We start from the raw sequence: 27,617 nt of genomic DNA on the forward strand, positions 1-27,617 counted from the left end.
GTGGAGGGGCCTCAGTCTCTGGGCCTTGGGAGGTTTTTACAGGTTTTTCACCACGTGTTCCCGGCTTTCTGTTGGCCCCATGCTTTCAGTCAAGTCATTACTCAGTCTGGTCCTAGCTGTGCCGCAGAGTATTGGGTGGTGGGACCCTGCGTAAGGGGAACAGCAGCTACCTGGGGAGAGCCAGCTGTGGGGCCCCAAGAAGTGAGGGCAGAAGAATGCGCATTTCATGGACTTCTACAGCATACTTAGAGAGGGCCACCTGGTCAAAGAGGGGACTTCTGCTGTCAGCTGGGAAAGCTTGCAACCTCTGGATGCCTGGGCAATAAAGGGAGGTGTGTCACCCACTGGTCCCCCAGGGTTCCCCACCCCGAGAAGGGAAGCACAGGGAACACGGCACACCACCAAACTCCGAAACTCAGCTTTATTGAGTTCCAGTGGCTCCCTCTTGGTCTGAGCTCAGCCCCGCTGGCTTTGATAGGTCTCTGAGACTCAACGGTCCAGGGTCTGGCAACACCCCGGCTCCACCACTCCCCTCCCCAGCCACCAGGCTCCCCAGGGAGGGAGGAGGAGAGGCAGCTTCTGTGGTGTTGGAGAGAAAGAATGGGCAGCGGGGTCAGAGGCCGAAGAAGCCATACAAGCAGCAACATGCCCAGAGCACCCATCACACACCAATTCCAGCCACACACCCGCCCCCCACCACCACCACCACTGAGAGGGCTAGCTTCCAAGTTCCCACGCCTGTCAGCCTTCTGAGACCACGCCCTGCTTAGCCGATCAGCCGTGGCTCATTCTCAGACCCCGGGACTGCCCGCAGGAAAAGAGCCTCTCCGAGATGCCACAGGGCCTTGATGGGTACACTCTAACCCTGGCGCTAGCAAGAGGTGTCAGGGGAAACAAAGCTCAGACCATTACCCCATCATCCACATTCTTGCCACCCCTGCCAGGGACAAATCAAAGGACACGATCGCCCCATCTCACAGTGAGTTAACAAGCCGACCAGGGCTTGGAACTACATGTCCCAAGATGCACAGCTCTGTAACTGTGCACCACTTCTCCCAAGCATGATCTAACAGAAAGGAGGCATTGTGCGTTGCATTCTGGGACTTGTAGTCCCCAAGAGACAGCACCAAACACCCAGGGAAGCGTTTACAGGCTAAGACTACTTCCCACCCAGCCCCCACCCACCACCCAGGCGCGGCTCTACGCTCAGCATGGGCGAGGGAGAGGAATGGAGGGTCCCCTCCCAGTGCACAGGGTTGGGCGCTGTCCTGTTGGAACTGTGCTGCCATTCTGGGTCCCGGACATCCAGCTCAGAACACATCTGGGGAGAGAGCAGGGGCGGGGTGACAGGAGAGAGGGTCAGCAGCAAGCCGTGGAGGACGGAGCTGAGCATGCAGCCCTGGGCTAGCCCTGTGGCCTCTCCCTGAGCCCTGATGCATGGTGCAGGAGGATGGGATATGGTCCCCTCCTAAGCCTCCCTCCTGGGGCAACCTGGCCTTAACCCCCCTCTCCAGGATTAGCCGGCCTCACCTCTGGCTAGTCCCAAGGCCTGGGGCAGGCTGAGGCAGCAAGAGGAAGGGAGGAGGAGTAGGCTCCGGTTCCGAATCTGGACGGCCGAGAGGCTCCCGCCCCACCCAGCTAGCCTCCCCGGAAGACCTTATGGCCCTACTGGCCACAGAATCTTCCTCGCCACAAAGAGGCCTTCTGGGGGAAGCAAGAAGGGAGTCCCAGCCAGACGGCAGTGAAAGCAAGCGTTGCGGCCCACGGGGAATTGCAGAGAGAAGAGTGCGAGGGAGAAGCAGCACCAGGAGGGAAGCAACAGAGACGTCAGAGCTCAACACTGCGCAGAAACCAGGGTGGGGTTGTCTGCAGCCGGATAAGGAGAGCCGTGTCTGCCGACTCTGGCTCAGAGAACCTCAGGCCAAGTCCTCCTTCCTTAACATCATCGGCAACACAGGTGGCAGAAGACCTGGGCACGAAAGGCCTGACCCAAGCCACTAATGCCCCTTTAAACTCCCTGTCTAATAAGAATAAGTGAATCCTGGCTCCTCAGGCCCTCCCACTGCCCTGACACCCCCCACCCTGGGCTTTGCCAGGGACCTATCAGCCGTGGGCTGAGCACAGCAAATCCTGACTCCACGCTGGAGGGTGGAGGGGGGTGGACCTGGGAGGGAGCATGGAGGTGGAGAGGGGCTCCTGCAACTCAGGCCACGCCCCTCTCTGCTCTCCTGACAGTGAACAGGACCCCTGGCCCCCTGAATCGGGTGGGTTGGGCCTAGTGATCAGAGGATGAGGCAGCGAGAGGCCTTCTCCTCCGGAGATGGGCTGGGTTTGGCTGTGTCACCCCTTGCACCCTCATGGGTCTCCCCCATGCCTGGGTCGTGGTTCTGGGCCTTGGGCTGCCCCTGCCGTCGACGCTGTGCCCCCCGCCCACCTGCTGGTTTCTTCCCAGCTGCCTCCATCTCTGACAGGCTGTAGGCCATGGCAAGCTGCAGGTCCTCGTCATCCTCAGAGAGGTCGCTGTCAGGGGGTCGCGACACAGGGGTCTGCCGGACCTGTGTGGCCCCTGATCTGGAGGTGACAGACTGTTGCTGCTCGCGACGGCTCAGCTCCAAGCCCAGTGCCAGGTCATCTGGGATACCTGTGGGAGTAACAGCCACCATGAGCCAGGCTCTGATCCAGGCTGCAGGAATCCGGCCTCACGCAGCAGCCACTCTGACCACTTACAGCCCCTCCTCTGGAACTGGTGTGTGCATTTTGGCACCTAGCGTAGTGGTTATGAGCATGGCCAGGCATTCGGCTCCAGCAGGTATGAGCTGTCTCCTTTGGCAAGTTACTCAACCTCCCTAAGCCTCCCTTTCCTCATCTATAAGATGGGAATGACGTGAGTGCCTGCATCGTCAAATTGTTCCAATGATTAAATAAGAGAGCCCATGAAGAGCCTTTAGCACACAGAGCTCCCAGAGTCGGCGGGCATAAAAGGGTAGTCATGGTGACCATCCTGTACTGCGTGGCAGCGTCGTGGGAAGAAGAGTTCAGCTCCAGGAGCCCTGTGTCCTGAGTTTCATTCCTGGCTTTACCCTTTGCTAAGTAGGTCAAAGCCTTGGGCCTGGGGCTACTTGGGAGTTAGGGCCATTTAGCTGTGCTGAGGCTCAGTCTCCTCAAACGAAAAGTAGGGCGAATGCAAACTGCCCTGCTTTCCCCCGGGTGTTTTAAGAATACAAGGGATGTGGTATGTGCGCAAGTGCTTTAAAAATAGTCAAGTGCTCTGCAAACTCCAGGCACCCCACACATGATGACGGCGATTAGCTGGCCCTCTGAGACTCCACAATTCTCTGTCCCAGCCCCCTTCCCCGGGATCACCATCTCCGACCCTGCCAGTCTGGCTTCCCTGCCCCAGGGGAGTTCAGAGAGGAGCAGTTAGGGGAAGGGGCTTTGGGGCCTGGGGCTTCCTGATCGGGATTGGGTGGCAGAGCCGCTCCTCACCATTGATTGTGACAGACTTCAGCTGCCCGTCCTCCTCTACTTCCACCCGCTCCTGCCCGTTCTCCATGATCCTGGGGGAGACAGCACGGTTCATTCGGTGGGCGTGCCCGAGTCCTGCGGGCGCCTGTCCAGGCTCCGGGACGTCGCAGTGGACAGGGCAGTCTGTGCTCTGCCCTCAGGGAGCTGCTCTCCAGTCGTCTGCGGCTCCGCTCCACCCCCACCCACCCCACACCCCGTATGGTCCCAGAAGGAGCCCTCACCTGCGCGTCGTGATGCGGCGTCCTTGGACAAAGGTGGTAGATGTAGAGACAGAGCGAAAAGCACCAGCCCCAGGACTGAAGGAGAAAGATGAGGAGGAGAAATCTGGCATTGGGACAAAGGAGGAGGAGGAGAAGAGGATGTTAGACAGAGGCTGTACCAGGCAGGCTGCACGCACAATGGACCAGGAACCTCTGTGGGGTCTCCCCGGAGAGCTGCCCAGAGGCAGGGTTCCAGAGACACAGAGAGAAGGCGTGGGAAGGTGACACGCTGAGGCGAGGGGCTCCAGGACTCCAAACGCTTGCAAGCATGGGAAGGGACGGCACTTACCAGAGTGTCCAGGGAAGGAGGAAGAGAAGGTGAAGAAAGGGCCCGAGTGTCGGGCACTCCGGTTCTGAAGCTCTGAGAACGGGCCCAGGTCATCTGCAACAAGTAAGCAGATGAACCATCATCTGGTGAAAAGATCCCCCCACCCCTAGAATGTGTGAACCCTGCTCTGAAGTCTCGAAATATAAGCTGCTAAGCAACTGGGTACATTTCTGATTTTTTTTCTTTTTTGCTTGGACTGATTTATAAATTAAATTCCTTTTTAGTATTATTATATGAAAAAGTTCCCTGGTCAATTCTGGCCACTATGAAGAATAAAGGAAGGGGGGTGGGGAATAGCTCCTTCAGTTTTATGCAGATAAGCCTGGTGTGATGTCAGGCAGACACAGCTACAAGCCCCGGCTCCGCCATCTGCTGTGTGACTGTAAGCAAGTTATCTGAATGTGCCTCAGTTTTCTCATCTGTAAATGTGGATAAAATTATCTACCTCACAGGGTTCATTTAACCATTCAAAAAAGTGGTATCTGTTGTTGTTTGTAATGGCATTATTACTGTCCCATGATGCTCTGAGTCTTGCTTTCATGGCTGTCACTGTGGAGGTTTAACAATGAATTATTGTTATCATTTAATAAGGCGAGTCTCTGAAGTGTCACTATGGGGTCACGCGGGTTCTGGAATGTGTAAGGTTCTGTCCCAGAGCTCACTGGATCCACCCACACAAAATCTTCTGTCCGTGGAATTCTGCTTCCCTCTCAGCCTCCTGCCTAAGGGCCTCCCAGCTGATGGAGAGCAGGCCTGGAGGGAGAAGTCGAGCTTATCAGAGGCCGCCCGAGTCCACTCACCAAAGAGCTCTGCAAAAGGGTCACCACTCCCGAAGAACTCCCGGAAGACCTCCTCCGGGCTGCGGAAGGTGAAGGTGAAGCCAGGGCCGCCACTGCCAGCTTCTGCCCGACACGGGCCAGTACCTGAAGGAGAGGCAGGATGAGGAGGGGGCTTAGGGCGTGCACCCTGCCCTGAGCCAGGGGCCCCCTTAAGGCACAGAGACTCCAGGGAGACTCCAGGAGCCTCGAGAGCAGAGTGAGAGCAAGCCTCCACTGCAGGAATCTGCCCTCCCGCTTCCTCCCTGACCCACTTCCATCCCTGGGCGCCCCTGCTCCACCTACCTGCCCCAGTCAGCCCTTCCCGGCCATAGTGGTCGTAGATCTCACGCTTATGCTCTGGAAAGAGAGAACAGATCATTTCTCCCTCCCTCTGGGATGACGGCCTCCCCTTCCAGGCTAGGCCCCTCAGAGGACTGGCCAGAGACTGACAATTGGGGGGCAGCAGGTTGCAGAGGGGACCTGCGCTACAGGTTTTAGCAGCAGCTCAGCCCTTCACATAGGGGCCCCTTCTCATCTGTAAAATGGACACAATAACAGCACCGACCTCAGAGTTGCAAGGATTAAATAAGATAATCCACCTTGCACAGTGCCTGATACATAGTGCTTCATAAATGTTAGCTAATCATTGCTATGTTATTATTAATCAGGGCCTAGCCTAAATGTCACAGAGAGACCTTTCTTGACTACCTAAAACTGCTGCCTATTATTCCCTATTCCCTATCACATCACCCTGCTACGTTCCTTTGGAATAATCTCGTCTATGCATTCACTTGCTTAATGTTGGCCTTCCCTGAACAGACTGTGATAAACCCATCAGGACTTGTAGGGCCTGCTCGTCCTCCATCGTTCCTCAGTACCCAACAAGGGCCGGGCACCATAAGCACTCAGTGAATATTTTTTGAATTAATGAATGAAAGGCCTGGACTCATATTCCTCGAGCAAGTTACTTCACCTCTCTCAGCCTCAGTTTCCTTGCCTGAAAAATGGGGGTGATAAATCCTGTCTCACAGGATGGCTGTGAGGACTCATGGAGATTACAACTACCAATGCCTGGCACAGAGGAGGCTCGGCACACCTTGGTTACCTGCCCTGCTTCCTTCCCCTTGTCAGGATCCATGCTGCAACTAGCAGACCCTGAGGAGCAGACACTGAGACAGGGGATCAGGGGAAGAATAAAAGGGTGCTTGACACACAGTAGGTGCTCCTCTGAATTGAAACAAACGAACAAAAAAATCCCAGAGTCCCTGTGGGAGGGGGGCACTTGAATGCCAGGTTGGAAAAGGCATGGAGGAGACTGGGGTGGTGGCAGCATGGCTTTGGGAAAGAGTGTGAGGGGGCATGAAGTGGCAGTGACAGGTGCTGCCCTGCCCTGACCCCTGACCCTGGCCCTTACTGTCCGACAGCACTTCATACGCCTCGGCCACCTCCTTGAACTTCTTCTCAGCAAACTCTTTATTATCTGGGTTCTTGTCTGGGTGCCACTGTAAAGCCTTCTTCCGATATCTGCAGGAAGTGGGTTCAGAGGGGAGGGTCAGGAGACAAACGCAGGCACTTCTCACTAGGGAACAGAACGACCCACTTCCTGTTAGCCCACCATAGCCCTTCCACCACTCAGATCCCGGTCCATGCCAGCTGCCAGGGCTGCCCCTGCAGCAATGTTTTAACGGAGTCCCCATCTCGCCCCTCTGCAGCCAGTGCTGGGACTATACACTTGTATTAGACATAAGGATGAGAAAGCCCCAGGCCTAACGCCTCCCTGGGGCTCGCTGGGGCTGGGGTTGCCAAGGACGTGGGTACATGTGGCCATGGGGGGGGAGGGGCACAGTGCTTGAGCATCTTTGCACTGCATCCCGAGACAGCCCACACCTAGAGGCGGGGGGTTGGCGTAGGAATAAAGGGAAAGGGAGGGGATGGCGGGGCTGTACTGGAAAAGAGCTCACACTGCACCTTCCAGCGGAGCTTCACGCTGTAGACTCTCTCCTACTCATCCAGGGGTCTCCTTCCTCCCTACAGGGGTCCCTCTCTGAGGGAGGCCCGCAATCCTCTCTAAGGACCTGGCTCTCTCAGCCCAGCCTCTGAAGGGCCCCAGGGTGGTGGAGCGGGGGGAGGGGGGTGAGTGGCTTTCTGGTGCACAGCGGAGGCACTTACGCCTTTTTGATGTCATCAGCGGACGCACTTCGCGGCACGTCTAGGATCTCGTAGTAGGATGCCATGGCAACTCGTCAGTCGTCAGGCGGGCCTCCTTGGGGCTACGGTAGAGAAGGTACAGTCAGGCGGAAAGAACCGAGAGCCCCTCCCCGGGGCTGGAGACCCCGGGGGCGGCGAGAGGCGCTCCCAGGGGGCCGCGGAGCCCGCTGGCTCTCCTCGCGGCGCCCGCTGGCTCTCCTCGCGGCCGGTGACTCGGCTCCCTCGGGCAGCCTTATCGGCCCTCGCAGGCCGGTGCCACGGGCTATCTCAGGGCCCAGGGCCGGGGCGCCCTATCGCGGCCCCCAAACGCCAGCAGTCCGGCCCAGGGCCCCCCAGCCTGACCGGGGCCCCCCGCCCGCACCTCCTCCGCCGGGAGTCCCTGGCCTCTTGGAGCGCCCCGCCCCTGCCCCCCGCCGGGAACCGTCTGGCACCGGCTGCCCGGCTCGCGGCTGCTGCGTAGGACGCGGCAGGCCCAGCTGTGCGCGCAAGCTTGCGTCAGCGGCACGGAAACTACTAGAGACCCAGAGGAGGCCGGCTCGGCCTGTCACCTTGGGGGGTGGAGGGGGGTGTGTGCTGCTGCAGGGGCTGCCGGGAGATAGAGGCGGAGCCGGCTATTTTGGGCTTGCACCAGGACAACGTCATCCCCAGATGGGACCTGGGAGACAGCGGCAGGCTCCATCCAGGAGTGACGCACTTGCCAACAAACAAGCCACCCAGCCCCTGGCCCCTCTGTGGCTTTCCTAGAGACAGGCTCGATGACCGAGGATTACTCATCCAGAGGAAATCACCACTTCAAGGGCTCACAGACTCCTCCTCTCTGGGCCTAAATCCTCCCCCTTCTTGAGATCCCTGCTCTAAGCCCCAGCCCTCAGAAGAGGCTGTCCGCCTTCCCTGAGTAGGTCACACCTGCCTCTCATAGCATCTCTTGGCAACCTTCCTCACACTGGTCAGGGCATTTATTTGTTTGATTATCTGATTGACAGTCACCTCCCCCACTAGGATGCACACTCCACAGGGCAGAGATTATGTCTTTTTTCTCACTAGAGTATTCAGGACAGTAGTGCGGTTCAAAAATATCCATTGGATGATTAAATAATGTACAGATGGGAACATGTTCTTAACAATTTTGACACATTTGGGAGATTAATGGGATTAATGGGTGGTTAATGGGGAAATGGGGGGAAAAAAAGGAGAGGAAGTTCCCCAGATTCGAGGTTTTTCTTTCCAAACTGATCCTGAGTAGACCTCTTCCACCTTAGAGTGTTTTCTGGCTTCAGGCCTCATGGGAAAGTTAGAGAACCTTCTAGAACTGGCTCCCACTTGCTATCCAGGCCAATCCACAAGCATTAATTGAGCATCTTCTATGTTGTAGATGCTGCCAGGATGTAAAAAGAAGACTGCGGCCCAATCCCTACCTTCACAGAGCTCCAACTACCAGCCCATCAGTATAGACCACTGGGAAACCCCAAGGCTTTGGAAACAGACCTGGGTTTGCAACCTGGTACTACTGTGTGACAAGAAAACCTCTAAGGACTCAGTTTTTCCTCCCTAAATACAGGTAACGCCTAGGGCTGTTTGAAAGTCAAATGAGGTATGGTACATAGTAGGTCTTGGTACAAAGGTTCTCTGGCATCATGACTGGCCCAAGCAATACTGGTTATGTGTATCCAGAAGAATATTTTAGGCTGGGTGACCCAGAAGTGCTTCATCAAAGAGAAGGGCTTGAGCCAGACGTGAGAGAAGAGCCTGGTGTGCGTTTGTCCAGTTTTCCTGGCTGCTCACAGCCTGAGCCTCCTACCTACCTGCATCTGGCAAATGCCCATTGCGTAGGCTTTGATGGGAGCCAGGCCACTACCTGCCACAAAACCCGACACTTGCTCTCCCAGACTTCCTGGCTCCAAGGTGTAGGCAAAAGCCGGATGTTTTGCCAGTTGGAAGCTCCAACTGGGACTTGGAATCTGGAGCAAGTCACAGAGAAGCAGGGGCAGTTGAGAATTCATTTCTGCAGTGGTGGCAAGCAGAGCCAGCAGTGGCCTCTAGTGTCTGGAGGAGGAAATGTCAGCCTCGATGCCAGGGTGAGAGGAGGCCTCACTGCAGTGGGTGGAGGGGCCAGGGGCTTTTTAAGCAGGATGTCATGTGCCCTGACCTTGACTGTGGTGCTGGCTGCCCAACTTCCCTTGATGCCTACCTGTTTGCGGAAACTTGTTTGGCAGCCCTTGTATTGATTCTGTGTGCTACCCAGTGTCTCTCTAATTGTGTGTGTGTGTTGTATGTATATGCGTGTGTGTCAGGGGGTCCTTTTCTTTTTTTATTTTGCCAGAGTTAGTTCCTGCTGTTTCCTGACTGACCTTGGTATAAGAGGAAGGGATAGATTAGGTTAGGTCACTCCAAAATCTTCCAGATCTCTTTCTTTTTACTTCTCTTATCTCAACAGACATTTGTCTAGCACCCTACCATGTATGTGGTTTCATATTAAGAGTAGGAATACAGAGAGCTTTAAGTTTCAGTCCCTGTACTCAGGGAGATGAAAACCTCGTTGGGACACAGACAAATGACAGCCAAGGGAAATTATGTGGAACACATCTAGCAAGCAAAGGGTTAATTTCCTTTGTTCACAGGGAATTCCGACAAATGTATGAGAAAAGACAAACAATGCAGTTCTTTAAATGGGTGGAGGGCACAGACAAGACAGTTCACAGAAGAGAAAGTACTGGCTTTTAAATATGAAAAGATGCTCAGTATCATTCATAGCAAGAGAATCATAAAGGAAAGCTGCAGCGGAATACTTTCACTTCCTGGATGATTGACGAAGGTCAAAAAGTGTAATGTGTTGTATGGACACAGGCGGGCTCATACATTGGTAGTAGGAGGGGTGTTTGGATATAACTTCTAAAGAGAGCAGTATGAAGTATATATCAAAAATCAAGGTATATAGGGGCTTCCCTGGTGGTGCAGTGGTTGAGAGTCCGCCTGCCGATGCAGGGGACACGGGTTCGTGCCCCGGTCCGGGAAGATCCCACATGCCGCAGAGCGGCTAAGCCCTTGAGCCATGGCCGCTGAGCCTGCGCGTCCGGAGCCTGTGCTCCGCCACGGGAGAGGCCACAACAGTGATAGGCCCGTGTACCGCAAAAAAAAAAAAAAAAATTAAAGGTTAAATTAAATTAAAAAAAAAATTAAAGGCCTTTGACCCAGTAATGCCAATTCGAATAATTTGTGGTTGTACATATGTGCAAAGAAGCATGTACAAGGGTTGCAGCATTCTTTTCATAGCAAACGATTAAAAACAACCTAAATACTATATCATTAATAGCAGACTGGTTAAATAAGCAATGGTACAAGGTACTGTGGAATACTATATTGTCACCAAAAAGAACAAGGTATATCTATATGTACTGATGTGCACCATCTTCTAGATTTATTGTTAAGTAAAAAAAACAAGGTGCAGAGCAAAGCGTATTTAAATGCGTGTGTGCACACGTTAGTATATGCGTAGACGTCTGGAACGGAGGACTAACCAAGAGTGAACAGTGGCGGCTGCCAAGAGGGGAACAAAGGAAGGGGACTTATTGTTGCTGTTTGTAAATCTCTTTGGTACCTGACAAGTACTGAAGCATGTGCACATAGTAACTGGTCAAATGTAATATTTTTAAATCTAGCTGGGGAAATAGGATATCAGCAACAAGCTAAGTGCTATGGTACAAGGCAGTCCATGCCAAGTACTGAATGAGTGATAGAGACAGCCAGTAAGAGGGAGAATCTAGATGAGGCAGAGGTCTCCAGTGCTAGACGGGTTCTGGGTGACTGTGATCTAACCTGGAAAAAATGGCAACACTGAGGCCAGCAGGAGGAGGTGGCGTTCTGGAAGGAGGGAATGCAGCTTCGGAGGCAGGCATGCTCCTGACACATTAGAGGCGAGGGAGTAAATGTGCTGGGTGGAATCCAAGGTTGGGGCTCTGTCTCTTGTGTCTGCCTGCAAGAGGTAATTGTACCCTGGCTTTAGAAGCCGCAGGGATGACAGCATTCCCCTGCACTGAGGGAGTCCCCAGGAGCCAGGCTGGGTGGCGCTCCCAGCTGTCCCATGGAGATCTGGGTTGCCACCTCCCCACATCCACACCCAGTCCAACCTAGGCCTGCCAGGGCTTGCCTGCAGAGTTAGTAGCTGGGAGGCCTCACGGGGTCAGAGAAGAGGTGGCCATCCAGCTGCCCAGGGTGGGTTGGCTGGTACAGCCATCAGGAGGGGAACCTGGCCACCTCTGTGGATACCCAGCCGTGTTGGGTGGTAAAGACCTTCCTCAGGGCCCTCCCTCCTGGCCTCTCCCAAACCCTTACCTCACCTATTGGATGTCAGTGGCAGAGGGCTTTTAGAGGACACTGACAACCCCAAGATGTGGCCCCAGAGACACCTCTGCCCTTGTTCAGCCCTGGAAGCTGGGTCCCTCCTCCGCCCCACATGCCCTCTACCACAGTGCCTGGGCACGGAAGTGTCAAGCATCACCCCCTCCCTGCCTTCAAGGCACCTGAGTCACTGTCTGGGCACTGCAGAGCTGGCAGGCCCGAAGAGGTGGCGTCTGGAGACGTGCCTGTGTCTGCTGAGGGCAGGAGGGGAGGACACCCTAGGAAGGGGAGGGCAGCAGCATAAGCTTTGGCCCAGGCTGACCTGGGTTTCAATCCCAACTCCTCCACTTACTAGCTGGGTAACCTTGTGCAAGTCACATGACTTCTCCAAGCCTCAGTCACCACATCTATAAAGTGGGCATTCATCCAACAAGTCTATTTAACAAATTTGAGAATCTATGTGTCAGACAGCATTCTGGGTCCTGAGCGTAGAACAGGCCTTGTTCCCATGGAGCTTCCAGTCCAGTGGGTGGGTACAATAACTGTATTTACCTCAGGATTAAAGAAGATAGTGTGGATGCAGGACCTAGTATACTAGGAGCTGAATAAAGGACAGTGATTTTTTTCTGGTGTTTGAAAGGCTCCCCAAATAACCTCTCTTTCTTCCCCAAATTTGAAACCAGTTAATAGAAAGACACAGGACAGAGATTTGAAATTCAATCCTTTCAGAGAGAGAGAAAAAAAAATGGGTTGGAGGCTATAGCTGAGCTATTCAGGCAAAATGGGTTCCTAAATAATTAAGCTATCCTCCTAACCCAGAAGGCGTGGCAGAAAATCCACATACAAGGATTTTAGGGCAGCCACCTTGTTGGAAGTGGGGGCTTAAAGCTGTGCGTGTGGCATAGTTTGAAGAAAGGTGATTTGTCTTTATCAAAAAGTGATGAATGTGATGGAGATTACAGGGAGGCAAGCTCCCCCTTGACCCCCATTCCCCCGTTGTTGCTTCCACTGTACCACTTCCACTGTACCACTTCCACTGTACACACTTCCACTGTACCACTTGACCCCCATTCCCCCGTTGTTGCTTCCACTGTACCACTTCTGCCTTAATGCCAGCTTCCGGACTCTCTACACTCCACACTGAAGAAGACAGGAGGGTGGGCTAGTGAGGACCAGCTGTATCAGACTACCCTGAGGCACTACTTCACATCCCCTGGCCTCACCAGGCTCTTTTTGCAGCCCTGTGCAGCTCGGACCAGCTTCACACACAGACAGCGCCTCACCTCCTGCCCAGGGATTCCCTGTTGACCCTGCAGCCCAAGTGTGTGCAACCTGAAGTACAGGCAAGTTAATGTTTGATGAGGCGAAGGTTTAACCAAGGGAAGAATGGAGCCAGTGCAGAAATTCCCCACCCTCACCTCCTCTCCTGCCCACTCTCCCAGGGAATGGTCTGAGATGCCATTTATCCAGCTACATCTCTAGGGTGAGTTCTCCCTCCTTCTCTGCTTGACCCACCTCGGCCCCCATTCTGCTCCGTGGAATTGCACTCATTAATGAAATCTGAAGTCAGATCTGCTTCCTGGGGAACCCAGGCTAAGATACCAGTCTTCCTATCTCTTATGAAGGAAAAGCCCCCCACCCCCATGGTTTTTCCCAAGAGGAAAAGACATTTGTGAGACACTAAGGCCATAGCACTTTATTCAGGACAGACGTGAAGGGTTCCCCCAGTATTCATCCCCCTCCTCCTCTTCTCCCTCCCCCTCCACACTATCCATGCCCACCTCCTCGTAATCCTTCTCCAGGGCAGCCATATCCTCCCGGGCCTCGGAGAACTCACCCTCCTCCATGCCCTCGCCCACGTACCAGTGCACAAACGCCCTCTTGGCATACATCAGGTCGAACTTGTGGTCCAGGCGGGCCCAGGCCTCAGCGATGGCGGTCGTGTTGCTCAGCATGCACACGGCACGCTGCACCTTGGCCAGATCACCCCCGGGCACCACAGTGGGGGGCTGGTAGTTGATGCCAACCTTGAAGCCCGTGGGGCACCAGTCCACGAACTGAATACTGCGCTTGGTCTTGATGGCAGCGATGGCGGCGTTGACATCCTTGGGCACCACGTCTCCACGGTACAGCAGGCAGCAGGCCATGTACTTGCCGTGACGGGGATCACACTTCACCATCTGGTTGGCAGGCTCGAAGCAGGCATTGGTGATCTCTGCCACCGACAGCTGCTCGTGGTAGGCTTTCTCTGCAGAGATGACTGGCGCATAGGTGGCCAGGGGGAAGTGGATGCGAGGGTAGGGCACCAGGTTGGTCTGGAACTCCGTCAGGTCCACGTTGAGGGCGCCGTCGAAGCGCAGGGAGGCCGTGATGGAGGAGACGATTTGGCTGATGAGGCGGTTGAGGTTGGTGTAAGTCGGGCGCTCGATGTCTAGGTTGCGGCGGCAGATGTCGTAGATGGCTTCGTTGTCCACCATGAAGGCACAGTCTGAGTGCTCCAGGGTGGTGTGGGTGGTCAGGATGGAGTTATAGGGCTCCACCACGGCTGTGGACACCTGCGGGGCTGGGTAGATGGAGAACTCCAGCTTGGATTTCTTGCCATAGTCAACAGAGAGCCACTCCATCAGGAGTGAGGTGAAGCCAGAGCCAGTGCCCCCTCCAAAGCTGTGGAACACCAGGAAGCCCTGAAGTCCGGTGCACTGGTCAGCCTAGAACGTGAAGGCGAAGAGAAACATGGCATGTGAAGCACAGCTGACCAACAGCAAAGAACCAGCTCGTGCTGTTTGAGATTTCCCCAAAAGTTTCATAAAATCCTTGGAAGACTTTTCCAAGGGCACAAAATAGACCCTGATAAGGAGGTCCCACTCTGTCCTCCTTGTCTCTCTTCCTCTCTCAAACCTCCTGAAGCCTTCTACAGACAGCTCTCTTGACTCTTGTGCCATGGTCATTTTTGTCATCATAACTTGCCAACTCCACCCGGCTTCCTACCCGTGCCCCCTGATCTAACCAGATGTTTCTGGAGGGCTTCCTTACTGAGATGAACAGCCCAGGAACCTGATCCCTGTCCTTGCTGGAGGCTGAAGTTGATCAGAGGGCCTTGAGCTGGTATTGTTTGGATCCCTGTTTTTCACAGGGCCTTCTGCCCACATACCTACAATACAAGGTGGCATTCTGGGACTGCTTATGGGTGCTCATATCTTGGCCAGGCAGCCTATCAACTGGCAGCCACTCTGCCCAGCATCGGGCCACTTACTATAGAAGATAAAAGGGACACCCAGCTCCAGGCTGGAGCCCATACTCTGCCTCCCCTCCTCACTAGTCCTGATCCTGTGTGTTTAATGCTTGTCCAGGAGACTCTCCCAAGGATGGAAGGTGCCCTTCCCCTGTCTGGTCTCCAGACCACTTCACAACAGGAATCCAGATTCCCCCAGCCCTCAGCTCTTCTCTCACCAGCTTCCGAATCCGGTCCAGCACCGGGTCGATGAGCTCCTTTCCGATGGTGTAGTGGCCACGGGCATAGTTATTGGCAGCATCTTCCTTGCCGGTGATGAGCTGCTCTGGACAGAAGAGCTGGCGATACGTGCCCGTCCGAACCTCATCTGCAGTGGGCAGAATTTTAGGTCCCCCTCCCCTTGCAGCCTGGCTCCTGGAGCCCCAGGGTACCCAGAAGGGGTGGGGTCACCAGGCCCGAAGTTCTACCCTAGAGGAGCCCCATTCAGCCTGCTGTTATTGCCCTTGATCGTAAGTGTACTTCAACGAAAAGGAAAGAGATGTGGAGTGACCTTGAGACTCTGGAGCTGAGTGACAGCAGAGCTGGAGTTCTGATTCGCTGCAGCAACTGGGGACGACAAACCAGTGCTCTCCAATTATGGAGAAGGGCTTGCTGTGGTACCTGGGACAAGGCCGTGGCAGGGGCTGGTCATCACTCACCAATCACAGTGGGCTCCAGATCCACAAACACCACCCGGGGCACGTGTTTGCCAGCCCCAGTTTCACTAAAGAAGGTGTTGAAGGAGTCATCCCCTCCCCTGATTGTCTTGTCGCTGGGCGTCTGCCCATCTGGTTGGATCCCATGTTCCAAGCAGCAGAGCTCCCAGCAGGCATTGCCGGTCTGCACTCCAGCCTGCCCCACGTGGACTGAGATGCACTCACGCTGAGTGGACAAAGGGCAGAGAGAATCGTATCATGCCTAGACACGATTCCTGCCTTCCTTCCTTGCGTGGTTCCCTGGCTGAGAGCAAGAGTTCCTGGACTTTGCTCTCGGCGCCCCACGTCCCGGGGGTGGGGGGCAGTGGCGGCGGGCAAAACCCTCAGGGGAAGCAGAAGATGTGACCAGTTCTAAGATTATAGAGTCTTTGCTCAGTGACTAAGCATCTTGAGGAACATCGAGGGGCTCAGATGAGTCTGACAGAGCATGATAGGCAACACACCCATGTCCAGAAAGAAAGAAGGGGCCATTAGTAAGGAACACAAGATCCAAGTGAGGTTTCAGGGGTCAGGGACAAGGATGAGGTTTAGAAAAGCAGAAGGAACTCTGGATTCATGTTAAAGCTAGGAATGCCAGCAAGGAAGGGGAGAGTGGGCCTGGGATGGATGTGTGTGTGCTGTTCTTTCCTCTTGGGTGTGTGTGGTTCTGGAGTGATGAGGGGCTGGGAAGAGAGTTCTTCCTCACATGACTCAAGGCTGGTCAAAGAGTTCTTGGCCCCCGGAGCAGGACTGGGGTAACCTGCTTGGTCCTAGAAAAAGAGAAAGGTCATTGCCCTTCCTGGGGAGCCCCATGAGCATCAAAAAAACTTGACCCTCCTGCTTCATCATGTACTGAGCCTCCATTATCTGCCTGACACCGGGCGGAGACTGGGGATACATAACACCTAATACCCAGTCCCTGCGCTTAAGAAACTCACTGTCTGGGGAAGGGAGCGTTTCATATGATAACAGATACGTGACAGTGTGGTAAGTAGGATCCCAGAAAGTTTCTTCCTGCTTGAGAAGTATTTACGGCAGACTTTAACAACAAAACGAGCACCCACATCCATCAGATTTCCCCAAGCTTTAAGGCTTAATCATGTGGAGGGTGTAGAGAAATGAGAATTCTCAGGCTGCTGCTGGAAGCCCAAAGTGACGCATCTTTTTTGGAGAGTGATCTGGCAATATCTAGGAAAGCTGAAGATGCTCTAGAGAAATTCTCACATAGGTGCACAAGAAAACAGGTGCAAGAACAGTCACAGTACCATAGCAACGGAAGCCGATTAAACGTCCTTCAACAGGAGAAAATAAAGGATGATTCAGAAGTGGACGTGGATGAATACAGGAAAGAATCTTGGGCTTCCCTGGTGGCGCGGTGGTTAAGAATCTGCCTGCCAATGCAAGGGACACGGATTTGAGCCCTGGCCCAGGAAGATCCCACATGCTGCGGAGCAACTAAGCCCGTGCGCCACAACTACTGAGCCTGAGCTCTAGAGCCCGCAAGCCACAACTACTGAGCCCGTGTGCCACAACTACTGAAGCCCGCGCGCCTAGAGCCCGTGCTCCGCAACAAGAGAGGCCACCGCAATGAGAAGCCCACGCACCACAACGAAGAGTAGCCCCCGCTCACTGCAACTAGAGAAAGCCCGTGCACAGCAACAAAGACCCAACACGGCCAAAAATAAAATTAATTAATTAATTAAAAAAAAAGAGTCTTGCCCCCCAAAATTCTTTTTTTTTTTTTTTTTGCGGTACGCGGGCCTCTCACTGCTGTGGCCTCTCCCGTTGCAGAGCACAGGCTCCGGACGCGCAGGCTCAGTGGCCATGGCTCACGGGCCCAGCCGCTCCGCGGCACATGGGAGCTTCCCGGACCGGGGCACGAACCCGCGTCCCCTGCATCGGCCGGTGGACTCTCAACCACTGCGCCAGCAGGGAAGCCCCTTGCCCCCCAAAATTCTTCATAGAAAAAAAGCAAGTTAAGAAGAATCATAATACAGTACTATTTATATAAATCTTTAACTTGTATGCATCGTTTACAGATAAATTTTTATATTTGCTATATATTCTTGGAATGTATTACAGAAGTAAAGAAAGCAAGGGAAAATATTAGCACCCAATTTGGAATAATGTTAGAGGAGGGAGGTGAATGCATTCAGAGAAGGATTCTGTTTCTTAAGCTGGGTAGCAGGTGTTCATTATATTATTCTTTATACCTTTTCTCATGTCTGAAATATTTCATAATGAGGATGCTTTATCCATAAATTTTACACTTCTCTGACTTTGTAAATATGACACAAGGGCCTTGACTTTTTATGATTTTTAGATGACTGGGATTAATACATAGACCACCTGTATCCCAGCCCCATTACTCCCCCACTTGCCTCTCTGTGGGCGTCTTCCCCTGGTGAAGTGGGGCGGTAACAAGAGCCCCTCCTAGAATCACTCTGCAGATGAAAGAATGCGTGTAAGTTGCCTGGCTCATTGGACGACACAAAGTAGGGTGCGCCATACCTGTCGGACCCCCTTACCAATTCCCCATCCCCCAACCCCGGGGGTCATAGTAAGAGAAAGTAATGAATTAAGCTGGGAGGGATTTCGGGACAAAGGACTCCAGAAATCCCCAGGTCCAGGAGGGAGGGCTGACTCAGCTCACCAATCACCTGGCTGGCAGGGCCAGCACCCGCTGCTGCACCTCAGAGCCTGCCCAGGCTCTGTGCACAAAGCCAGACCCTGTCCTGGCTCCCACAGCTGCTGGCCCACGCAAGGTGTGTCTGACCTGGGGTATGCCGGGGTCGCTGGAAACGATGCCCCTCACTCTGGGTTTGGGCAAAGAATTCAGCCCCTGGAATCACACAGACTTGACCTCAAACCGCACCTCAGCTTCTCCCATTCCCTTTTCTTGCCGGTGAAAATAGTATAATCTCACGCTCAGCAGGCTTTGTCATTAGGTTGTTTAGTTCTGTATAGTGAGCATTAATTAGGTGCCAGGCACTGTGCTCAGCGCTTCACATACACTATCTGCTTTAATCTTTACAACAACCCCCTTAGGTAGGTGTCTTTATTACCCTATTTTACTGACTCTCAGAGAGGTCAAACAACTTGCTCAAAGTCACGAGCAAAACCAGGAATATTCAGAGAGGGGACAGTCTGGGTCCAACCACACTCCTAACTGCCCTTCTATCCTGCCTGTCGGGGATCCGGGTAAAAGATATCAAATGAGCCCCATACACAGCACCCTCCCTCTCCCCACTGATATGTAGCTGAAATGAGGGGTCAGACCAAGGCACAGCAGAAGAACAGGACTATGAAGATATGTCCTTACAGCCGGGAGGTGGGACCAGAGGCCAGCAGGGGCCCAAGCTTTGCAGGAAAGTGCCTACACTTGCTGCCCCTGTCCTGCTTACCCCACTCTCCCTACCCCTAAATTCAGAGCCCTTCAGCAGCCCCTCAGACTCAGACCATGTCCTAGTTACCATGGCCTGTCCCTCTCTATCCCCTGAACATACCAGCACATTTAGGGGGCTGCACTCACATCTGGAAGTTTCTCTCCCTCTCCCCCACCTGACCTGCCCACACGCTGTAACCCCATGAACACCTGGACCATGGGACCCTCGTTTGCACACTCAGCCCCACCTCTGCTTACCATGCTGCCTGGCTGGGGGCTGGCTGGGGTCGTCTGTCTGTCTGTCTGCTGCAAGTTGGAAGGCAGGGACAGGCCTGTGACGGACCCACAACTGCCGGCCTCTTTATCCTCTCTGGTCTGCTCTCGGGGAGGTGGGGGGTGGGAACTCCATTTCCTGATGGTTCTGCCTGGCCCTCACGGGTGAGAGGGGATTTAGAAATCAAGCCCCCTGAGCTCCAGCACTGCCCTCACCCCCAAGGTTGGTGAGGATTGGAAGAGGAGTAGGCGGGGCTAAGAAAAGTCTGCAGTGGACCAGAAATGATGAGTCCTAGGGCAAGAGGTCAACTCAGGGCCTTCTGGGTGGAAACTCAGAATATCACAGAACAGAGGGAACTAGAGCTCAGGTTAGCCCCGTCTCAAGCACTTAAATTCCTTTGCCTCAGTTTTCTCATCTGCAGAATGGGGAGAGGTAGTATTGTGAGATTAAGCAAGATAAACTTCCTTACATGTTTAGTCCAGAATTGCTGTTGTTCTCCACAGGCAAAGCAAGATGCTGAGCATCTTCAGGGCTATTCCTAAGTGTCTCTCCCTGTTCCAATCCAAGTCTTTGCTGTCCCAGCCTGGCCTTATTTCCCCACAGAAGGAGTCACCATATGGCCTTGGGCAAAATTATGAGATAAAAATGTTACTCTCGGGCTTCCCTGGTGGCGCAGTGGTTGAGAGTCCGCCTGCCGATGCAGGGGACACGGGTTCATGCCCCGGTCTGGGAAGATGCCACATGCCGCCTGTGCTCCGCAATGGGAGAGGCCACAACAGTGAGAGGCCCACGTACCGCAAAAAAAAAAAAAAAAAAAGTTACTCTCTCACATTTGTATCCTGCTCTGTAGTTCTAAAGGCAGCTTCACCCCTTATCTCCTTTGAGTCCCTCAACAACTTTGTGAGGTAGGCAAGGTGAGGCCTCCACTCCCAGAGGAAGAAAAGGAAATTGCAGCCCCTTATGTTTTGCCCAAGGTCACGTGGGAGTTAATTAGTGGTGGAATTAAGATTCTCTGGAACTCAGGCACAGTGACTCTCCCCTTTCCACATGGCAGAGTTGTCAATGTCCCTCATCCCCCTGCTGTGTTTTTTTTTTTTAAATAAATTTATTTATTTTATTTTTGGCTGCGTTGGGTCTTCTTTGCTGCGCGTGGGCTTTCTCTACTTGCGGCGAGTGGGAGCTACTCTTCGTTGCGGCACGCGGGCTTCTCATTGCGGTGGCTTCTCTTGTTGCGGAGCACGGGCTCTAGGTGCGCCGGCTTCAGTAGCTGTGGCTCGCGGGCTCTAGAGCGCAGGCTCAGTAGTTGTGGTGCACGGGCTTAGCTGCTCTGCGGCATGTGGGAAGCCCCCCTGCTGCGTTTTTATTTTCTTTCTTCCCATCCTAAATTCTATGGGGCTTCCCTGGTGGCGCAGTGGTTAAGAATCCACCTGCCAATGAAGGGGACACGGGTTCGAGCCCTGGTCCAGGAAGATCCCACATGCTGCGGAGCAACTAAGGCCGTGCGCCACAACTACTGAGCCTGCACTCTAGAGCCCGCAAGCCACAACTGCTGAGCCCGTGTGCCACAACTACTGAAGCCCGCATGCCTAGAGCCTGTGCTCTGCAACAAGAGAAGCCACCACAATGAGGAGCCCTCGCATCCCAAACGAAGAGCAGCCCCCGCTCACCGCAACTAGAGAAAAGCCCGTGCGCAGCAACGAAGACCCAATGCAGCCAAAAAAAAAAAAAAAATTCTATGGTCAGTGGTCAACACTCCCTTGCACGTCCCTCAACTCCCTCTCCTCCGTCTAGCTTCAGTTTCCTCGTTTGACTAAACCACAACCCTGGTTAAATCCATTTCTTCACCAATTCTGTGCCTGCACTGACCCAGCTAAACAGTGGCTGTAGAAAAACCCAGAACCATACTGACTGATCTGACTTCAAATGCATGACCACTAACCTCAAATGGACCCTAAAGCTGCCTGGAAACCACATTACCAGTCTCCAGTCACACTTGCAGCCAGCACCGTGACCAGGAATAGGAATGCTAGATTTAGCAAACAGCAGCCCTACCCAGGAAGAAGATGCTAATGTGAATTTTCAGCCAATGTGGCAAATGGTGAGAGAGTTATCCTGAGGTTGGGTCTTTTTTCAGAGCCCTTCTCACCACAGCATACAAGGGTGCGACCCAGAATATTAAGATGGTTAACTCTGATTTTGGCTATGGACTGAAGTCTTCTCTCTCCTACCTGGAACTAAGAGGCCAAGATCCCTGGAGAGAAGACACAGCCAACCAACACTTCAAAGGTAAGGAAGCCCAGTCTACCCTGGGTTGATCCATGAAGCCATAGACCTCAGAAATTATTATCCAGATGAATGGACTTGGGACCCACTGGGCCCAGAAGTCTCCTGCTAGCACTCCAACTTCTCCCAACTGGTCTTTGAAGTTGGGCATCTCAGATTCAACCTAGACAACACTAATTCTGGAAAGAAAATTATCCCAAAGGCAGGCAGGGGGAGGGGTCTTATGTAAAACAGAGTAAAGAGACTGAGATTTTTTGATAGCATGTTAATGTGTCTGAGTTATAAAATGAGAGGTAATCTATACTCTTCGTTCCTTCAACAAATATTTATTGAGTGTCTGCTATGTGCCAAGCACTGTTCCAGATACCAGAGATACAGTGGTAAGCAAAAAGAGTCTGTGCTTTTTTATTTTATTTATTTATTTATTTATTATTTTTGGCTGCGTTGGGTCTTCGTTGCTGCGCGCGGCTTTCTCTAGTTGCGGCGAGCATAGGCTACTCTTCATTGTGGTGCTTGGGCTTCTCATTGCGGTGGCTTCTCTTGTTGAGGAGCACGGGCTCTAGGTGCGTGGGCTTCAGTAGTTGCAGCACGCGGGCTCAGTAGTTGTGGCTCACAGGCTTAGTTGCTCCGCGGCATATGGGATCCTCCCGGATCAGGGCTCAGACCTGCGTCCCCTGCATTGGCAGGCGGATTCTTAACCACTATGCCACCAGGGAGCCCCAAGAGTCTGTGCTTTTAAGGAGTTTATATTTTTGTGGGAAGACTTAATAACTAAACAAACAAGAGAATTTCAGATAGCAATGAACACATGAAGAAAACAAAACAGGATAATGGCCCAGAAAGAGATGGAGGGCTACTATTGACAAGAAGCCACTCTCTAAGAAGGTGATATTTGAACTGAGCGATAAGGAGATGGCCACACCAAGATCTGGATTGTAGTGGTCCAGGCAGAGAGAATAGCAAGTGCAAAGGAGCAAGCCTGGTGTATATAAGGAAACCGAGGAAGGGAGGGAGGGGGCTACGCAAAATGAGGTCACAGAGGTAAAGGGGCCTGGCAAGGAGAATGGCTTTTATTACAAGTGCAATGGGAGGGTTTTAAGCAAGCCTCATTGCCTACTTTGTGTTTTGTTTTAGTGAGATTATTTCAGCTGCTATGTGAAGAATGCATTATAGGGATTCAAGAGTAGGAGAAGGAAGCTGGTTAGGAGGCTACGGAAGACATCCAGAAATGAGGGGCTGGTGGCTTGGACTAGAGTGGGGATGGGGGAAGTAGCTGGGTTTGAAGTAAAGTGATAGGGCATGCTAATCTGGGGTGTGCAGACCTCACCAACAGCCTCCCCTGACCCCTGCCTCCACTTCTTCTTTGCTGGCATGGTCCTGATTTTGTATAATTATTCACCCTTCTACTTGGTCATGCCCAACTTGGTAACTTCCACTTGGCCTTTCCCTAGACCTAGGGCTAAGTAAAGGTTAGTCCAAACCATTCCTAGTAGTTCCATTCCCTCCTTCCAGTGACTAGTTTAGGCCTGGGGCCAGTGAGATATAAGGGAAAGTCTGCTCGGGTGCTTTAAGGAAAGGTTTTTCTCCCTGATAAAAAGAGATGTGGGAGGAAACCAAACCCCTTTCCCGCCCTAGGATGGTGTCATATGAGGGCATAATACTTGGAGCTGCTGCAGCCATCCTGTGATTAGGAGAGAAGATGCCGCCAGCCCACTGAGGATGCCAGAGCAGAAAGCTGGAAATACCGGACTTTTTGGTGACATCACTGAATCAACCCTGGACCCACCCTACACTCAAGGCTTCTTGTAGGATAATAATTGTACCCATTGTTTAAGCTGCTGGTAGTTAGGCTTTCCATTACTTGAAACTAAAACATTCTTACTAATAAAAGAGGGGAAGGAGAGAGGGAAAGAGGAATGCAGGATGATCCTAGGTTTTTACCTAAGCACTTGGGTGGAAGGTGATGTTGTTGACTCAGACTCGGAAGCCTAGGATAGAAGCAGGTTTGGCAGGGAGTGGGATGAGGGTAGTATACTGAGAGTTCTACTTTGAATGTGTTATGTTGAGCTGTCTAATGTGCTTTCAAGGTATGATGTCAAGAAGGCAAAGAGTCATGTGAATCTGAAGTTTAGAGGAGAGGTCCAAAGTGGAGGTATACATTTGAGAGCCATCAACGTATAGGTGATATGTCTTTCTTTTTGTTCAGTTCTTGCACTTCCGTTTGGCAATGTATATACTCTAGGTATTTTTTTTTTGAGTAACCCTAAATATGTTACAATCACTTTTTATTAAGGACACTTAAAAATATACCCCAAAGTAGAGATAACATAATAAAACCCCATATACTCATCACCCACCTTCAACGATTGCTCCTTCAGGGAGAAAAGCACATGGAGAGCCTGGGACTGAGCTATGGGGAATGCCCTTTAGAGGTAAACCATCAAAGACCACCAAAAAGGAGTGGCCAGAACAGAAACCAGGAGGGGAGGTGTCATCGAAGGCAAGAAGGAAGTGCGTCAACTACAAAACACTATAAGGGAAGGATAAGCTATGTCAAATACTGCTGAGAGGCTGAGAACGATGAAGAGAGAGACGTGACCTTTGGCTTTGGCAAGATGGAGGACACTAGAGACCTTGGCAAGAACATCTAAGTGGAGCATATGAACCAGGTCTGCGTGGACAGCAAGAAGGAGAGAAGACATGGAGATATTCCTTTGGAAAGATGGGTCTGTGAGGAGGAGGACAGCTGGTAGATGCTCCATCTGAAAAAGTGTAAGGATGTGCACCAAGGCTCAGCTCCACCTCTCCCAGATGGAATCAATGGAGACATTTTAAACTTTGATGACCTTGCTGCACTGCTCCAAGGTTGTGGTGAGACTCTGAGAAAGACAGAGATAACAATGGGCATGGTGAAGAGGGAGAGCAATCCAAAGAGAGAATGGACATCCATGTAGGGTAAATGGACTAAGCAATGCGTCATGAGGAAGAGTGAAGAAGTGCCTGGCATCGTCTTCTAGATTCTGTACATGTGAATGTCTAAGAGTTTTCCATCTGGTAATATGGACTGTTACCTGCACACCTACCCGGAGTTTATGCCCTAATTCAGGGGATCTGTATATACCCTGAGAAGATACATACACTCTCACAGCCATGCACATACACACATGAGGGTGCACAAACACACATGCACAATCAGAAGCAGAATCTATGTTCCACTAACACGCCTTGGGCATGTCTCCCTGAAACTTTGTCTTCTCCATTTTTCCTGCCAGGAGGCCTGCTCAGTGGTTGTGAACTCCTTGCTACAGGGGCCAGCGTAATGTAAATGTGTGATGTGGGTTGAGCATATGATGCTAAATGGCAACAGGCACTGGTCTTCTGTGTCAGGGAGACACAGAGTGATGAGGGCTGCCTGAAGTGGAGCAGCTTGTTGCCCATCCTAAGAGAGTAGCCGCCACCCAGCTGCATTTGTTGCCTATTGGTTTCCTATGGAGGCTGTAAGAAATTGCTACAAACTTAATAGCTTAAAACAACGCAAATTTATTATCTCACAGTTCTGGAGGTCAGAAGTCCAAAATTGGTCTTATAGAGATTGCAGTATTATGATTTAAAAGAAAACAATATATATGGTTACTCAGATGACCAAAATATATTTCTTATATATTATTTGGTGTTTGTCCACTCCTCCCGGCTCACAGTTCCCCAAACCCTGAGAATTCCCTAAGTGTTGAGAGTGATCAAGGTGTCTTTTGTTATGTTAATGAGGTGACTTTTGGACCCACCTAAGGAGGGGGGATGCTTGCCAGTGGAGCCAACTGAGTGATTAGAGGGTTAGAAATTTCAGTCCCACCACCCGCTTCTGACCTCCTGGGAGGGGCGGGCAGCTGGAGATTGAGTTCAATTACCAATAGTCAATGATTTAATCAGTCGTGCTTATGTAATGAGCCTCCATCCAAACTCAGAAGGATGGGGTTTGGAGACCTTCCAGGATAGTGGACACATGGAGGTGCTGGGAGAGTGGCGCTCCTGGCACTATGGAAGCTCATGCCCTTTCCCCGTACCTTGCCCTCTGCATCTCTTCCATCTGGCTGCTCCTGGCTTATATCCTTTTATAATAAACCAGTGATCTAGTAGGTAGAATGTTTCTCTGAACTCTGTGAGCCTCTCTAGCAAATTAATTGAACCCAAGGAAGAAGTAATGGTAACCTCTAATTTACAGCCGGTCAGTCAGAAAGACAGGTAACAACCTGGACTTGTGATTGGTATCCTGAATTGGAGGGGGCTGTTGGAACTTCCAATTTGTAGCTGGTGGGTCAGAAGCATAGGCAACAACCTGGCCTAGCGACTGGCATCTTAAGTGGGGAGTGGGTGACAGTCTTGTAGGACCAAACCCTTAATCGGGGAATCTGATGCTATCTCCAGGCAGAAAGTGGCAGAATAGAGTTGTTTTTTGTTTTTTGCAGTACGCGGGCCTCTCACTGTTCTGGCCTCTCCCATTGCGGAGCACAGGCTCCAGATGCGCAGGCTCAGCGGCCATGGCTCATGGGCCCAGCCGCTCCGTGGAATGTGGGATCTTCCCGGACCGGGGCACGAACCCATGTCCCCTGCATCGGCAGGCGGACTCTCAACCACTGCGCCACCAGGGAAGCCCTGAGTTGTATTCTTGAACACCCTGCTGGTGTCTGAGAATTGCTTGGTGGTGTGTAGGGAAGCCCCCTGCCCCACACACTGGAATTGGAAGCCTGCTTAGGGATAAACTCAAGGTGTTGGTATGGCTGTCTTCCTTCTAAAGACTCTAGAGGAGAATATGTTCCTTGCCTTTGCCATCTTCTGGAGGCTGCCCACATTCCTTACCATGGCTTCCTTTCATCTTGAAAGCCATCCCTCTGACCTCTCCTTCCCTGACTCTGACTCTCCTGCCTCCCTCTTCCATTTATAAGGACACTTGTGATTACTTTGGGCCCACCCAGAAAATCCAGAATAATCTCCCATCTCAAGACCTTTACCCTAATCACATCCAAAAAGACATGTAAAGTAACGTAGTCACAGATTCCAGGGGTTAGGATGTGGACATCTTGGTGGGGAGCTATTCTGCCTATCACAATTGCTAAATGGGAATGCAGGCCTAGAATAGTCATATCTTCCAATTCTTTTCAAGATAAGCTGGAAATCTGGATTTTTACATGATTGTGCAGAAAAGAGTTAACATAGCAGAACTGAGACTTAGAAAGGCCTGCTCGCAAGGTTGGCCCTTGGCTGGCATCTGGGAACTTGGCTCTTAGAGTGCGCCCAGTCAACAGCTAACTGATAAGGATGGTTCATTGTGCCTAGATGGTGTGTGTAAATGATATGATTTATGCTGAACACCTGCTTTTCTTCTAAAGAGTCTGGAATTTTGGTAAGTGCAAGGCAGAGGTGCCTATGCAACCAGACCCCACTAAAAACCTTGGGTGCTGAGTCTCTAACGGGCTTTCTTGGGCAGAAACGCTGCAGGGAAACATTGTCCCATTTTCATTTTGGAGGAAGAGTACGCTGTGTGAGCCCTTATGGGAGGGAGAGGGCATAGATTCCTTCAGACTCTGCTTGTGTCTCTTCCCCTTATCATCCAGTTGTGTATTGTTCCTACATCACTGTAATAAACCTTAGCTGTGAGTACAAGTTTATGCTGAGTCCTGTGAGTCTGTTTGGCAAGTCTCCTAACATAGGGGTGGTCTTTGGGGATGCCCCAAAGACAATTCCTGATTTTTTTCATATTCTAAATGCTATGGGGGTTAACACTGTGGGCGAATTTGGCCTCCAGGCTGCTAATTTGAAACTTCTGACTTCTTAGAGTTTCACCTTAATTTTAGTCCCATCTCTGTAGTGAAAAAATTCACCTGACACACACTTAGCAAATCTTTACCACATGCTAAGCGCCATACTAGGAGCTACAGACACAAAAGTGAATAAGACACAATCCTTACCTTCAACAAGGTCGCTATCTAATAAGATGGACGTGTACAAGAATAACTGCAGCATGATGTGCTACACACGCTAAAATAAATGAATAAAATGCTCTAAGAGTCCAGACAACTGCATACACGGTGCTTTGCTGTGTATGTACACATCCCTCACTTCATCTGGTCCTCACAATCCGAAGTTATTATTCCAGTTTTACAAAGAAAGAAGCTGAACCTGAAGGGCAAATAGGTTTTGGATTTTGCCTAAGATAGCGCAATCTTCTTAAAATATTCAT

At 52.0% G+C, this 27,617-nt stretch overlaps 2 protein-coding genes and 1 long non-coding RNA gene across 8 annotated transcripts; 1 reads left to right on the forward strand and 2 right to left on the reverse strand.

Moving 5' to 3' along the window:
- Positions 1-407: 407 nt before the first annotated feature.
- Positions 408-7,639, reverse strand: DNAJB2 (DnaJ heat shock protein family (Hsp40) member B2). Of its 6 annotated transcripts, XR_004527366.2 has the most exons (10): positions 7,501-7,639; positions 7,101-7,201; positions 6,346-6,455; positions 5,235-5,288; positions 4,914-5,036; positions 4,075-4,167; positions 3,747-3,849; positions 3,487-3,557; positions 1,531-2,641; positions 408-1,321 (listed from the first exon to the last, which is right to left on the reverse strand). XR_004527366.2 is itself a non-coding variant. In XM_033859703.2 (9 exons), the coding sequence occupies exons 2-9, from the start codon at positions 7,114-7,116 to the stop codon at positions 1,311-1,313; spliced, it is 678 nt and encodes a 225-aa protein (XP_033715594.1). In that variant the 5' UTR covers positions 7,117-7,201; positions 7,501-7,639; the 3' UTR covers positions 408-1,310. The 6 variants fall into 6 exon arrangements, 4 of the variants coding, with proteins under 4 accessions (XP_033715594.1, XP_033715593.1, XP_073663330.1 ...); XR_002177053.3 differs by lacking the exon at positions 7,501-7,639 and having other exon boundaries at positions 7,101-7,458; XM_033859703.2 differs by lacking the exon at positions 6,346-6,455 and having other exon boundaries at positions 2,435-2,641.
- On the forward strand, positions 7,628-27,367 carry LOC141279137 (uncharacterized). Its single transcript, XR_012332972.1, has 3 exons — positions 7,628-8,034; positions 8,512-8,697; positions 23,761-27,367. It is a non-coding gene; the product is annotated as an uncharacterized lncRNA (long non-coding RNA).
- LOC101324605 (tubulin alpha-1D chain-like) lies at positions 13,175-15,657 on the reverse strand (the record flags this gene model as incomplete). The annotated part of the gene is made up of 3 exons (XM_033860435.2): positions 13,175-14,182; positions 14,925-15,073; positions 15,405-15,657. Coding segments are annotated over 3 exons (1,410 nt in total), but the record flags the coding sequence as incomplete, so codon positions are not given.
- Positions 27,368-27,617: the final 250 nt, after the last annotated feature.

Source organism: Tursiops truncatus, chromosome 7, assembly GCF_011762595.2.
Source record: "Tursiops truncatus isolate mTurTru1 chromosome 7, mTurTru1.mat.Y, whole genome shotgun sequence".
NCBI classification, from domain to species: domain Eukaryota; kingdom Metazoa; phylum Chordata; class Mammalia; order Artiodactyla; family Delphinidae; genus Tursiops; species Tursiops truncatus.

Coding starts and splice junctions, on each gene's coding strand:
- DNAJB2 (XM_073807229.1), bottom strand. CDS start 7,165: ATGGCATCCTACTACGAGATCCTAGACGTGCCGCGAAGTGCGTCCGCT. Junction 6,456..7,100: donor GCTGATGACATCAAAAAGGC/GTAAGTGCCTCC, acceptor CACTTCCTGCAG/ATATCGGAAGAAGGCTTTAC. Junction 2,642..3,486: donor GAAGTCTGTCACAATCAATG/GTGAGGAGCGGC, acceptor TTACTCCCACAG/GTATCCCAGATGACCTGGCA.